Consider the following 13,615-nt stretch of genomic DNA (forward strand, 5'->3'; position numbering starts at 1 on the left):
ATGGAACACAACACACACACAGACATATTCTTGAACATCAGCCACCAACAACAAAAATGACAGGAAGCCCAACACATCTTGACAATCAAGATTATGTTGCCTATGGGAAACCGGTGTTATCAATAAGCTCAACCATTTCTTTATCATTCAATAAAACAAGAGTTCCCTTAACCAAGCTCCATGGCTCTTAGCTTACTCTACTACAGAGATGTCAAACTCGAGTGAGTAAAATATTGTGTGTTCCAATATGTTATGGGAAAAATCTCAACTCCAAAAACTAATATTTTTCTCTTTAAAGAACATCATTTCAGGGACTTCATTGTGTGTGATTTCCTTGTTTTAAACGATGGGGACCTCTCTCTGGAGATAAAAGGTTAATGGATTATGCTGAGAAAAAGGAGAAGGGTAGAAATCAAAATGTAGTAAATCTTTAAAGCTTATATCTCAGAACTTTGCAGCACTGGCGATGAGAATTTGAATATAGTATCCTCCAGAAAATCATTAATTTGAAGTTGCCTTCAACGAGTCACAAGCCACCAAGGCACACCTGGGAAGCTTATATTTTAGACCAGGGAACATAAAAGTAATCAATCTCTCAAGGGTTCCATTGACAGTTTGTGGGTTTAAAACTCACTTTTACAGAAATAGCCTCCCTCCCCACTCCAGATTTCATTTAGCTCATTGCTTGGTTTCTCAGAGAAGACTGACAAATTCTTAAAATGTTGGTAGAAAAATATTATGAATTCCTCCCATAACCAGTGGCAGAGTATGAAGGCTGTGTCTCTGGTGTCTAATTTAACCTTTCCTCCAACAGCAGCAAAATATGGAGACCATTTATTCTCATTTCATCCTCAGCAATGATAGAAAGCAGCTTCTCCCTTTAATAACAGTTTCTGGTATTGATCTGAGATGTGTTCTAAACCCTAAATGTTTTCAACAGTATCTTCAGGTTTTCTTCAGTCTTGTCCTTCCATACGTGTTCAAACAGATGCATGTTTATTTATTTGAAGTATGAATTATAAAGATCTAAAACAAAATAAAGTAAAACCCCCAGGGGTTGCCCAGTGGTTAAGAGCATGGATGTTTGTACTTCAGGGAATACCTTATTTGAAATGCAGCTCTGCAGTCACAGACTCCCCAGCATGCCTGTAGCATCCTTTACCTCAGTTTCCCCGTGTGCAAAAGGGTAGTAGTAAGCATCTGTGTTCACTGTGGGGAAGACTCTAGAACCTGATGCACTCGACATGCTTAGCCTAGAGCGTCATCCATTTTAAGGACGAAATCAAGGTTAGCCTTCAAAATGACGAATTTTCTTGTATATTATTTTTTGCAAGATGGTAAGTGACTGGTAATTATTCAAAAACAAACCATAATTCTACACGTTTGCAATACCCAAGAAGATGGAAATAATTAATGTGATTAGCAGGCAACTATTTGACTTTCATAGAATAATATTGTATTACTTGCATGTGATTCATTTCTTCAGTGTGTCGTCAATTCTTATTTTATTCATGGAGCCCATAACAGCATCATGAGTGTCATATGTTTTATGTTATGTGGTCTGACCTTGGACCATGACCTACTGGTAGTAGGATGTTATTTCAGTGGAAACAGCAGTGGAAAGCTATTGAGGAGAACACGGGGTCAGAAATTTTAAGCATGTTTTCAGCAGCATTCTGAGTGTGCTGTGGCCACAAGCCATTCGTAAGATGCTGTCCTCTGAATAACCCCACTGTGTCCACTTCCTCTTCTAAAGTTTCTTCTTGCTGTTATCAGACAATGCTATCAAGTTAATTTTCTTTTCTCTGCCAGACACCTCTGAGCTGATTAATTCTAATCTCTGGTGTGGTAGAAGCTGGAGATCTGGGGTGTATTCTTTGTTTCTGTACTTAAGTCTGAACCTGTGGTACTTCCGAGGAATACGTGAAGCACTTATTATCCTGGGGAAATGAAAGAGCATTCATTAAGCATAGTGCACATGCACTCTCAAAAGATAACTATTTTTTTGTCAGAATACATTTTAATCTTTTTGCTAAGATGAAGAGCCAAAACACACTTAGCCCTAATTAATCATCTGCCAGTAAAATGAAATATGGTCCTACCTTTTAATTATCTATATTTAATTTACTATTTTCGGTAGCATGCTGGCCTGAAGACATATGAGTTCCCTCAAGATGTGGAGGTGCAGTCCTGGGACAGTTCTTTCGTGTAGCTCAGATTTTGGAAACTTCAAATAGCTGAGAGTCATGTGTCCTTACCAGAGCCCTGGAGCCTTGCTTGGAAGGCAGGCTATGTAGTGGAAGACGTGAGAGCCTTCAGGTCCTAGGTAGAATGGTACCTAACCCCAAGAAGCTGCTTCTGCCTCTGCGGAGAGGTTAGAGTCACCATTGTATGATGGTGTAGTGGGCTATGCTCTGCCATCCTGCCATGTTTAAAGGTAAACATGTCACAAACCCTGTAATGTCTTCTATCTCTTATGATATGGGACCTTCAGCAAAATTGTAATAATAAAAACAGAAATAATACTAACTTCGTGTTAAGATGAAATAATGCATGAAATGGCATTAATGAAGGCCCACACAAAAATTATAATAATTCCTCAATAGTGATAATAACAATGTGTGGTTACTCAACACATGTGGAAGCTTCCCATTGTTCCAGCACATTTTCTAGGCTCTGACCCTGGGCTATGATAAGTGAAGAAATACTGCTTTGTATAAGTCATAGCTTATTGCCTCCTGTTGATTGGGCTGGTTCTTGTCTGCTAGGAAACAGCAAAGTCAGGGGGGACCACTACAGTCCCAAACCCAGGTGTCAGAGGAGCTGAGACAGTATGATGAGGGTCTGAGGGAAAGGCATCAGTCTTCACAGGAAGGAATTTTTGTTTTCATTTTTGTTTCTCCCTGCCAAGAACTTAGCGACAACCTCAGTGTTACTCATGAAGTAGTTCTGGAATTGTGATTTGGAGCTTTGTCTATGGAAAAAGTCAAATAATCATTCCATTGGTTTGTCCCTAAAAAATTACAAAACATTACAATTACAACATAGGCTATGTAGAAAGTGATGCACAGAGATCATAAAGCACTGGGCTAGAAAGACCCAGAGACTGAAATAAGAAAAGAATCCAACCAAAATCTAGTTCCCTGGCATCCTGTTGCTTCACTGGGATTTGGGAGATGAAAAACACCTCAGAGGAGAAACTTGGTTCCTTCTTGAAAGCACTTACTCAGTTTTGTAATCCATGCATCCTCCTACTGTAGTTTTCCAAGTGACTAAAGAGTTAAAGCTGCCAGGGGAGGTAAGCATCTGAGAACTGGGTCAGAGCCTTCCCTAACTGCCTATCACCAGGTAGTTGAGAACTGGATAGGAACAATAGCCACAGCAGGATGTGAGAGAGGGCTTTGTGAAAGTGTGAATATGAGTTGTAGTTAAAAGGACCTGGGACAACTGTTAGTAGACACTGGGCTGGAGCTGCTATGTTAGTAAATGTTAAATACTATACTAGAATTGTTTGCTTTCTGCAAAACAAATTGGGATCCTACACTAAGACTCTGTGACCCTTTTATTAAAAGTTGGCCAGAAATCAACTATATTTTTCTTTTTCTTTCTGTCTTTTTTTTTTTTTTTGGTACTGGGAATCAAACTCAGGACCTTGCACTTGCTAGGCAGGCACTTGTGCTGCTGAGCTATATCCCTGGCCCAGAAATAAATTATTTTAATACCTCCCCTTTCTTTTTCTTTCCCCTTTATTTTTATATTTCTCTTCCTTGAACAGTGAAGCATCTACCTTCAATTAGTTTGAAAATTCTCTAACTTTTAGTCTCCCAACAGGATTAAACCTGCTTAGAGTAACTAGTGTTTTCCATCTGATAAATAAAGGGATTACAGCAATAACTACTGTCAGCATTTTTCTCATTTAAACAAATAAAGCTGACAAATGATGAAGTTCTGTGCTGCTCTGTTATGTTTAGTACATGCAGAGCAATTATTCATCTGCTGCCAACATTAGTCTATCTACAACTAAACCATATAGCAGTGTAGAGGGCTTATTAGCATATCAGTACCATAGTCATATTTTTATATTCTGTAAGACTCTACTCCATAACAAAGGCTGATGGGTATAATTTGCACAATAATTTAAAGGGTTGGACTTTTCTATGCTTATTAGAGTTATGCGAGTTACTGGGTACAATGCTACTTTTATTTATGAGATGCCATCTTTTATTTGCTTGAAGCTTCTGTGCCACTGTAGCATTTTCTATGAACAAGTTAGCTGCCTTCTCTGGAGATGTGGAAGTAGATAGCTATCTTTGTATGCAACACTGATGAATGAATTTAAGTGGAGAAAAATTACAGAGGAGCAGTTTCCTTAAATGGAGCCACTTCTCTTGGATGTTTCTCATGGGGGTATACCTATACACATATACATACATACACACACATATGTGTAACTCTCTGTATAAATATTACACAAGTGAAGATTTGAGAAAGAATGTACTATTTTCCTCGAATGTTGTCTTATTAAAACGTTATTTCATTATAGAGGCACAAACTATTATAGGTATAAACTGGTCCTGATTTTCCAAGAGTTCTCCTAGAGGGGATGGTTTGACAAAATCCAAGACATCATAATAGAGGAACCAAAGACCTTAGAGGAAAAAGAACCTAATCTAGAAGGATAATACAATTTTTATAAGATGTTAATGTGACTTTTCTGGTCAGCCAGCTTGATGATGTGGGTAGTATTGTCTGAGACAAATTAAGTATGAGCACACCAGAAAAGGTAGTTTATAATACCCTTATTCCTAGAGAAGAAATTTTCAATTGTGTTGTCAACATTAAGGCAACCCAGGTATTTATTTGCACCTAATATGTATTAAATGTAACGTGCATCTCTGCTAATGGCAGAAAGGTATTCAACAGTGTTTTTACAGAGTTAGTCATAAAAAGATTAACAAAGCTTTGTGGCAATAGCATTAAAGACTTAAGGTTTGAAATGTGATGCCAAAAGTAAACTTTGAAACTTTCACGTCTATGATATGAGGAGGAAAGAAAAATGGTACAAAGGAATTTATTTGGGAATAGAAAGATGTCTATAGAACTGGGTAAAGGTTTAACAAAAAATTGGCAAGAAATAGAAGATAAAAGAAAATTTAGGAGAAAAAAGAAAGAAGTTACATACAGAGTGAAAATAATTATGGGGGGTAAAAGTTAAAAGGGAGAAGAGGAAAAATAGAGATATAAAAGAAAAAAAGAGATTACAGAAGAAAAAGAGATTAGAATGAAGGCCAGAGGGCAAAGGAAGATTATCAGAGCTCCCGAAAACTAGAGAAGAAGACAGGAAGGAAAAAAGAAGAAAAGGGCCAGGGGTATAGCTCAGCAGTACAAGTGCCTGCTGGGCGAGTGTAAGACCCTGAATTTGAGAACTGGTACAAAAAAAAAAAAAAAAAAGAGAGAGAAAAAACAAAAACAACAGCAAAACAAAATAAAAACCCTAAAAACAACATTTATACTCTTACATACAAAAAAATAAATAACCAAATGAACAGCAACAACAAAAGTAAAAAACCCAAAAGCAAAGAAAGAAAGAAATTTCTCTGTGATGTGAAACCTATGGTTATCTTCTGAGGTCTACACTTTTGTGGCAGTGTCCAACTTAAGTCTTGATTCGCTCTTGTTGATAGACAAAGGAAGCAGTCAGAGCCAAAATTCATGCTGGGTAATCACCAATAAGCCAGCAGTAGGATTAGGGTGAGATGCCACTTGTGAGATTTTCAAACTCAAGGAAATATGGGTTGAACCCATTCTCTGGTTGTGGGGTTAGAATCTGAGTTGTTTAGCTGATAACACTGTGTGTCTCTTGCTGTCCTGATCATAGCTTCCTGACTATGGACCTCTCCCGAGGTTGATCCACCCAGTCACTGTGGGAGTTTAACAATGGGAGCCCTGAGATGAAGCCAACCCATGGCTTCTCTGAGTCCTGGGTTCAGTGGCCCCTCCCTAGAATGGCATCCAACCAAGCAGTCTCTCCAGGGAATATAGAAGACAATTGGACTGGAGGCACTCACCAGCTGTGGTAGTGCACAGCAACCACTGCTCTGTTCAACAGGTATACTTCTCTTTGATGGCCTCTGGAGTTCCCTGCTTTCACTATTTATCTGTGGATTCATATTCCTTTCATATAAGCAAGAAACCAGAGAGAAAGTACAGATTGCCCCTTTCTTTTTGTTCCTTGAGGTCTGCCTCTTCAGTCTCTCTGTAGGCTCTAATTTTCTAGTCAGGTCATTCCTGGGTTCCAGGGATCCACCTTCCTTCTTTTCTTCCCCAAGGTGCTATTTTCCAGTGCTTAGATTCCAAATCTTGGAGAGGCTGATTTGTTAACACTTACCACTCCGCCATCTTCTCAGAAGGAGAAGTCTCTGTGCTTGGCTGTTAACACTTTCCAAAGCACAATATACAGCTCTCTGTCCATGTGTAATAATCAAACTTTCTAGTTGGAGCCATGTTACTGAGCCTATGGCCATGGCCTTATCAGATTACTAATTCCCAGAGTCTGCAAACAAATTGCCTGTGATCTTGCCTTTCATGTGCAAAACAACCAACCCAGAAGCTATATACCTCCTTTATGGAGCATTTAAATTTTAGTCCTCTGGCCCCCTACTCTAACTCCACCATCAGGGAACAGACTCCCAGTGATATCCATTAATGTCCGCAAAAGCATATGGTTATTATTTGAGGTAACCAATTCTGAGCCTGCCCTCTTTGTCATTTCTGTTCCCTTCCATGGGAACCGTGTTAAAAAAGCCCATGCCAATGTTTCCCATTTCTTCTACCTCTAGGCTACCCTCATGCTTCCTCTGAAGGCGTGTCACATACTGTGACTTTTGTTTCTAGGTATTTATGAGTATGAGATTGGCGTTGCCATTTGTGCACGTCTCACCATCCTGGATTAAAATAAACCCTGGGGACCCTCAAAACACCATGGTACCTTGAACTAGTCATAGTACATCTACAGGTTTCGATGAGATGATCATGTGTTTCTAGTGTCAATGTGAAAAAACTCTGAGACATTTTGAAATGCTGTTTGTCTCACTTCCCACCTAGAAGAAGCTCAGTGGCTTAGATACACGTCAAAAATGGAAGTGTTCCCCATCCACTCAGCCATCTTTTCAAGCTAGCCCATGGTTCTTTGGGGAAACCATTTTCCACAGTGTGGGTGTATTTTGTCTCTATGGTTGCCCTTCCCCAAAGCAAGAGAGATGTTCCCTGTTGTTACTAATAGTGTTCCTTGACCTCCCACACGAACATGTTAGCTTGGTACTCTTTCCTCCTCTTCAAAGTAGAGCCTCTGCCCCTCACCTCAAACCAAAGCAGAAAATACAAAGCACCCATTCTACACAGACTTATTCTTGATTGCCACTTTTTCAACTTTTCTTTCTGCTTTCTTTAGTCTGTTTTCTAGAGTAAAAACCTCTTTTAAAAATCATACTTTATTTCTTTCTGTGATATTCTCCCTGCTCTTCACTGATGCTCCTTTTCCTTGCCGTTGTCTTGCCACTCAATTTTTTGTGTGTTGGTATTTTGCAGTACTGGCGATCAAAGCCAGGGCCTTGTACGTATTGGAGAAATGCTCTGACATTGAGCTATATGCCACCGTCTTTTATTTGACTACACAGAGAGGGGGAAAAAACAGCAACAGCAGCAACAACAACATAGCCTCTCAAAGTTCTTTCCTCCTATTCAGTGAAGAAGATGGCTGACAAGACTGGCACCTCTCTGAAGAGGACAATGCAGTACTTGAGCACTTTCTACAAAGAGGAGATGTGTAAACTATCCAGTGGCAGAAAGCAGAGTTTCTCTGCTTTAAGGCATACCTCCAACAAATTGAGAAAGTTTACCTCAGATTGTACATGGCAATCTATTTGGCTATACTCTTTCTCATCACACACTGAGAATAATGTGTTATTGACTGAGTGGAAGGGAAGTTCCCCCACCCAACTACTCCTGCCTCTCCATTCTTATCTTTGTTGCCTGGACCCAATACCTGACACCTACAATTTAAAAGAGGAGAGATTTATTTTGGCTCAAAGTTTATAGAGGATTTGGTCCTTAGTCTGCTGGCTCCAAGGCAGGGCAGCAGAACAGGAGAAAAAGTTTATGGCAGTGCAAGGAGGAAGCAGCAAGATCAAGGAAGGCTGAGGGAGAGACACTTCCCTGCCACAACCCAGAAACCCACCTCCGACCAGGATTCACCTCACATGACATTTCGCTATGCATACCTAAGTGGACTAATCCACTGATGAGTATCATGCCCCCATGATCTAATCACCTCCCCAAAGTTCCACCTATGAGCATGGGAGGCTTTGGGGGACATCTAGATGTAAAACATGACATATTAACTTATTTCCATAATTAAGAGTAAGTACCTGAAATACAGGGACAGCACGGGATCATGAAGAGGCACCTGAGCATTTTGATGGTTTTAGTGTATGGCAGAAGTGGGTCAGTTTATAACTGTGACTGTGAATAAGTGGCTCAGCCTCTCTGTCCTAGTTTTCTCATCCATATCTTACAGATACAGTAGCATGCAGTGCCTCCCTGTGTTGTGGAACTGTGTGGAGGAAGAGGATTGGGTTTGTCATGATGCTGGGCTCCTCTATGGAGAGCAATAACATGCCCTCCTTCCTCTAGCCTTGTCCATCTGAGCACAAGACACAGTGTGGCAAGTGCATGCTGGACAGAAGTGACGTGTACATAGTATGGCTGATGCCCTATTTCCAGTGAATTAATTGGCATGGCTAGGGAGGAGTGTCCCCTTTCATTCAGGGCACTCCATAAAAAAATTACCATTATTCCAAACAAAGAAAGGCTGACAGTCCTTGATCAGAGTGTAGGGGATGCTGACACTCTCCAGTTAGACACATCAAGCACATTTTCTATTAGGAAAATGCAAAGTCATAAATATCTAGTTGCAAACAAAGGTCTTACTACTCCTAACCTAGTGCTGTCTTTCTATAATGCCTTCTTGCTTCAGTTCCTTACCCTATTGCTATGGGGTTTTCCCAGGTTTTTCACTCAGGACTTGTGAGACTTAACTTGGTTTGGACTCTGTGGTTCCTATAAGTGTCCATATTCTGGTTTTTGGATTCCATTGGCTGTGTGGTCCTGAGCCTTTGGAGTTGAGGTTTCAGACCTTCCTTGGATTCTCAGCCTTTTCTCTTCTTCCAGTGTACATCCTTTATTCTTTTAAGCTACATCATTACACATGACCCTGCCTGGCTACCAAATCCTGGGGTAGGGGTATTTACGACAACATGAACCTATGTGCAGAGTGGGTGTGGAGGCCTGTTTAGTTCCCAACAATGAACTTTGGTACTACATTCCTCATCTCAGTTTATACAAAGAAGGACAAAGACAGAGGACCAAGTCAAGGTACTATGAAAGCTGTTATGGGGCACTGGAGCCACCTTGGTGAGTAATACTTTACATTCACCTCTCCAGCCTACTCAGCTGGTAGAGTTTAATTAGCTGTAATATATTATTGTTAAAGTAATTAAAACCTTCCTTTGATTAAAAACAGAGTTGTTAATTAAAACAAAAAGGTTTGGTAACCTCAGATTTCAGTCTGAGAAATGCAATGGCCTCAGCTGATTTCTCCTTCTTCCCCACCAGGCTTGAAGGTCCGGGAGGTTTTCATCAATGTCACCAGGCAGCAGGTGGAGGACTTCCATGGGCCGGAGGACTACTGGTGCCAGTGCGTGGCATGGAGCCACCTGGGCACCTCCAAAAGCAGGAAGGCCTCTGTGCGCATAGCCTGTAAGTATGTCCTGGGTGACCTTGTCCTGTGGAAATGTGAAACAGAGCCGAAGAAGAGCTTGGACATGCAGTTTGCTTCTGCAGAATATATATTAAAGGAGAGCAGGAAATCATCAGAATCATTTCTACCTCTACAAATTTACTATAGTAAATTGTATTTTGATAATTCTTTGGGAGGACAATCAGCAAATCACTTTGGCAAAGAGATTCTGCCAAGATTGTCAGAATGCAGGTGTCTCAACAATGCCAGGAAAACTGCCTGAGAAAAAGAAATCCACACAAATGGATTCTGCCGGTTCTCATCAATGACAAAATTCTGGGGACATTAGTGGGAAAAGTTGAGCAATGACTGTTTTCTCTGTGCTTTCCAACAAATCTGCAAAAGTGAGACATTAAACACATTAAGGGATTTTTATAGCCCACTGTTAAATCTCTTTTCTGTGAATTTTAAAACATGGAAATGGGTTTTGAAACTGAGTTTGTTTGACCCAAGTAGAGCTAAAAAAAAAAAAAAATACATGCTTGGAAAATAATAAAGAAGAAAGGAAGAAAATTGCTTTTCAGGAGTGCACAAGATTTCTTTATCATATTTCAGCATGAATGTTTTTATAATTTAAAAAAGATTTATAGATAAACCACATCTCTTCCTTTAAAATGTCTTTATCCCAGCCACTTGCATTACTACCCCCTCCATGGATCCCCATAAGCACCCTTCATGTGCCCAGGAGTGTAAAAGCCCCTTTGGGGAGGAACAGGCAGGTGGACGGCAGAGATGGTTATTGTTGTTTTATTCAAATACTGCCTTTGGAGGATGCCATAAAGGGTATAGGACAAGAGGATTTATTTGAGGACAAGGAGTTCTTCATAGCAGATGTTGATAGAGTAGGGATTAAGAATAGGAGTGAATTTCTATTTGCAGGGACATTTATATTTCCTGGGAAATGAAATCTTCATCTTAAAACATGCATTTCACCTTAACTCTACTGGTGATTTGAGAGGCTGATCCTGAGGGCTGCCTGGAACCTCACAGGCCAGGGAGAAGAGGTCACCTCATAAGCTGTGCACTTGATGTGAGAGCCAGGGGGAGTATTTCTTCTATAGTTACTTCGTTAGTTAATGTTATCCTACCAATATTTTAGGACTTTAAGTAGAAGGTCAGCTAAAAGAGGAACTATGTTTGCATTTACTCTTCCCATAACAAGTCCAGGTCTCTTTTCCCTGCAACACCTGCTCAGGCCAGCCAGGGTATTTGACCCTCCAGTCAAAGGAGGTATCTCTCAGACTATATCCAAATGGAACAGAAGTAAAACATCACGTGAGATTTCAACACAGGGTCATTCAGTTTTTTCCTTCTCAGTCTAACTTTTCCTCTTCTTTCTTTTTCATTTACTATGAGGCCCACATGACCTATTCTTTGAGCTGCTACAAATAGCATCTCTGTAATCTATCAGCCTCTTGTCTCTTTTACTGCCGTACTACCTGGCTTCATTACTGATTGCCAGTTGCCTGTTAGATTTCTCCAGGAACTTTCCTAGGGTAAAACTTTGTTTGTGCTTACATAGTTTATTAGTCACTTTCATGTCACTGGGGCAAAATGTCCTTCACTAGCATTTTAAAGAGGGAAAGAGGATTTTGGCTCATCGTTTCAGAGAGGTAAGTCCATGGTTTGCTGGTTCCAAGGTAGAAGTATTATGGCAGAGGGTTTGGCAGAAAAAAAAATGCTCAATCCACAATACTCAGGAATCTGAGAGAAAGCATGAACCAATGGGAGAGATATACCCTCCAAAGTTACACCCCCAGTGACCCTCCTCTTCCAACCAGGCCCCACCTCCTAACAGCCCATTCAGCTATGAACTTGTCAAGTGGATTAGGAAGATGAGTACAGCAATTCTATGATGCTTCCAAGAGCCAACCATAGAATGACTAAAAGCCACCTCTGAATTTCCTCTCCATTAGATCAAATACTCTGTGCTTCATCTTTCCAAGTGCTCTGTCTGCCTCTCTTCAGCATGTGCATTAACTCCTGCTGACTCCAGTTTCACACATCTGTTGCCTTGGTGGTAAAGACCCCAGACCCTGCAGTCCTGTTGGCTTTCCAATTTTATCTTTACTACTTCTTTGTTTTTGGACAATTTATTTCATTATTCTGGGCTTTAGGTCTTCATCAATGAGTAGGCACCTACTTTATAATTTTTTATGTGAGTTAGATATATTGAAGCCATGTTTAAAACTTATCCTGGTGCAGAGTAGCATATTTACTTGTCACCTGCTTCCTCTTTATGGCATATTCAATCCTCTGTAGCCCCAGTGTCTTTGACTTACAGGTGTGTTACTCCTTAGTGCAGTTAATGGAATTGAATGGAATTTTTAATGCTGTACTAGTTATTCTGCAGGCTGTGGATGTAAGAAATCTTTGTAAAACTCCATTTTAGGGCAGCTGTAGGTGTTCTGCTCTTCCAGTCATGATAGAATCAATGAGAGAGTGATCATGATAGAGTACTTTTTTTCAAAGTATTGTGAATTAAATACTTTCAATCTAGTAATAATGCAGATCTCTCCAGATATGACAAAAAATCATTCTGTCATTTTCATATATGATGTCCACATACATCTATGATAAAGATGTGGTTTTAAGTCAAAATATGTCAGAATATCATTAAACCTTATATTATGCAATTCCCTAATCTCTAATAATGTCTACAAAATATTCTTAATTTCCTTCCATGTAGCAAGCAGATTCCTTAATTTATTTCAAATTATTTATGTAAGCTATGACATGATTTATCATTAAGTATTGCATTTGACTTGGGGACCTGTGTACATTAAAATGTAAATTGAAGTTTAGTGTAATAGCATCAAAAGTACGGAGGGGGTACTTCCTTCAGGACATTACTTGAATGTTTTTTAATTTGCTTGAAGAAGAAAACACACTTCTAAGACATAATTTTCATGTTTTGTTAACATGAGAGAGAGAAGGCTGTTTTTTTTTTAGGCACTTCCCAGCAAATAATACACTGCACAAGAGAATAGTCTTTAGTCCCAATAAATGAAAAGCCAAATTGGATGTAATTATTGCTATGTCTCTTATTTGTAAGATTGTTTTTTGAAGTACTAGAAACATCTTAATGTGTTAAATAAGGATTTTGATAGATGGATATAGCTTATGAATCTGATGACAATCATCTTGAGAGGACTTTGCAAAATTAGTCTCATTTTTATATTACTCATTAAATTGTTCTAGTTCAGCATCAGAGCTCCTTATGCTTCCTGCATTTAACCAATGATCCATTAAGAATTTAACAGTTTTGAAGTTGCAGTGGGTAAAACCTCCATGGCAACTGGGCCATTCAGCTGTGGGATGTGTTGACTCGAGCATCTTCACTTGAGCACATTCCACAATCTCTGCAAAAATACCAGGAAGCCCCTGGATGCTGCCAGCCATAGCTCATTCCACTTTAAATAGCAGCAGTGTAAACAGTTATTTTATTTATTTGCATGACTTGTGTAGTCATTGAAACTGACCCCTCCGGGGTAATAGTTTAGTATACTGAGTTGTACTTTTCATCCCAGATCTTCTGAATCTGACTCTACAGAAAAGGCCAGGAAAGCTGTGGTTATAACAAGTTAACCAGGTGATTCTGTGATCAGACACCTTTGGGATGTCTTGTCTGAGAACAGTGTTTCTCAAGCTTTAATATGCATGTCAGTCAACTAAGGCCCTGGTGGTTCCTTATATACCTTAAATACGGGTGGTTCTCTTAAGATAACTCAGTAAGCCTAGTCTAAGGTCTAAAATTTC

The 13,615-nt window shown here is 39.7% G+C and overlaps 1 protein-coding gene across 1 annotated transcript in view; it reads left to right on the forward strand.

The window, feature by feature from the left end:
* Unc5d (unc-5 netrin receptor D) overlaps positions 1–13,615 on the forward strand; it is a 380,937-nt gene that overhangs the window by 133,278 nt on the left and 234,044 nt on the right. The window contains exon 6 of the mRNA XM_013521490.1: positions 9,673–9,816. Coding sequence (XP_013376944.1) covers positions 9,673–9,816 — 144 coding nt within the window. The remainder of the gene's footprint in view (positions 1–9,672; positions 9,817–13,615) is intronic.

Source organism: Chinchilla lanigera, unplaced genomic scaffold, assembly GCF_000276665.1.
Source record: "Chinchilla lanigera isolate Chin_1 unplaced genomic scaffold, ChiLan1.0 scaffold00062, whole genome shotgun sequence".
NCBI lineage: Eukaryota > Metazoa > Chordata > Mammalia > Rodentia > Chinchillidae > Chinchilla > Chinchilla lanigera.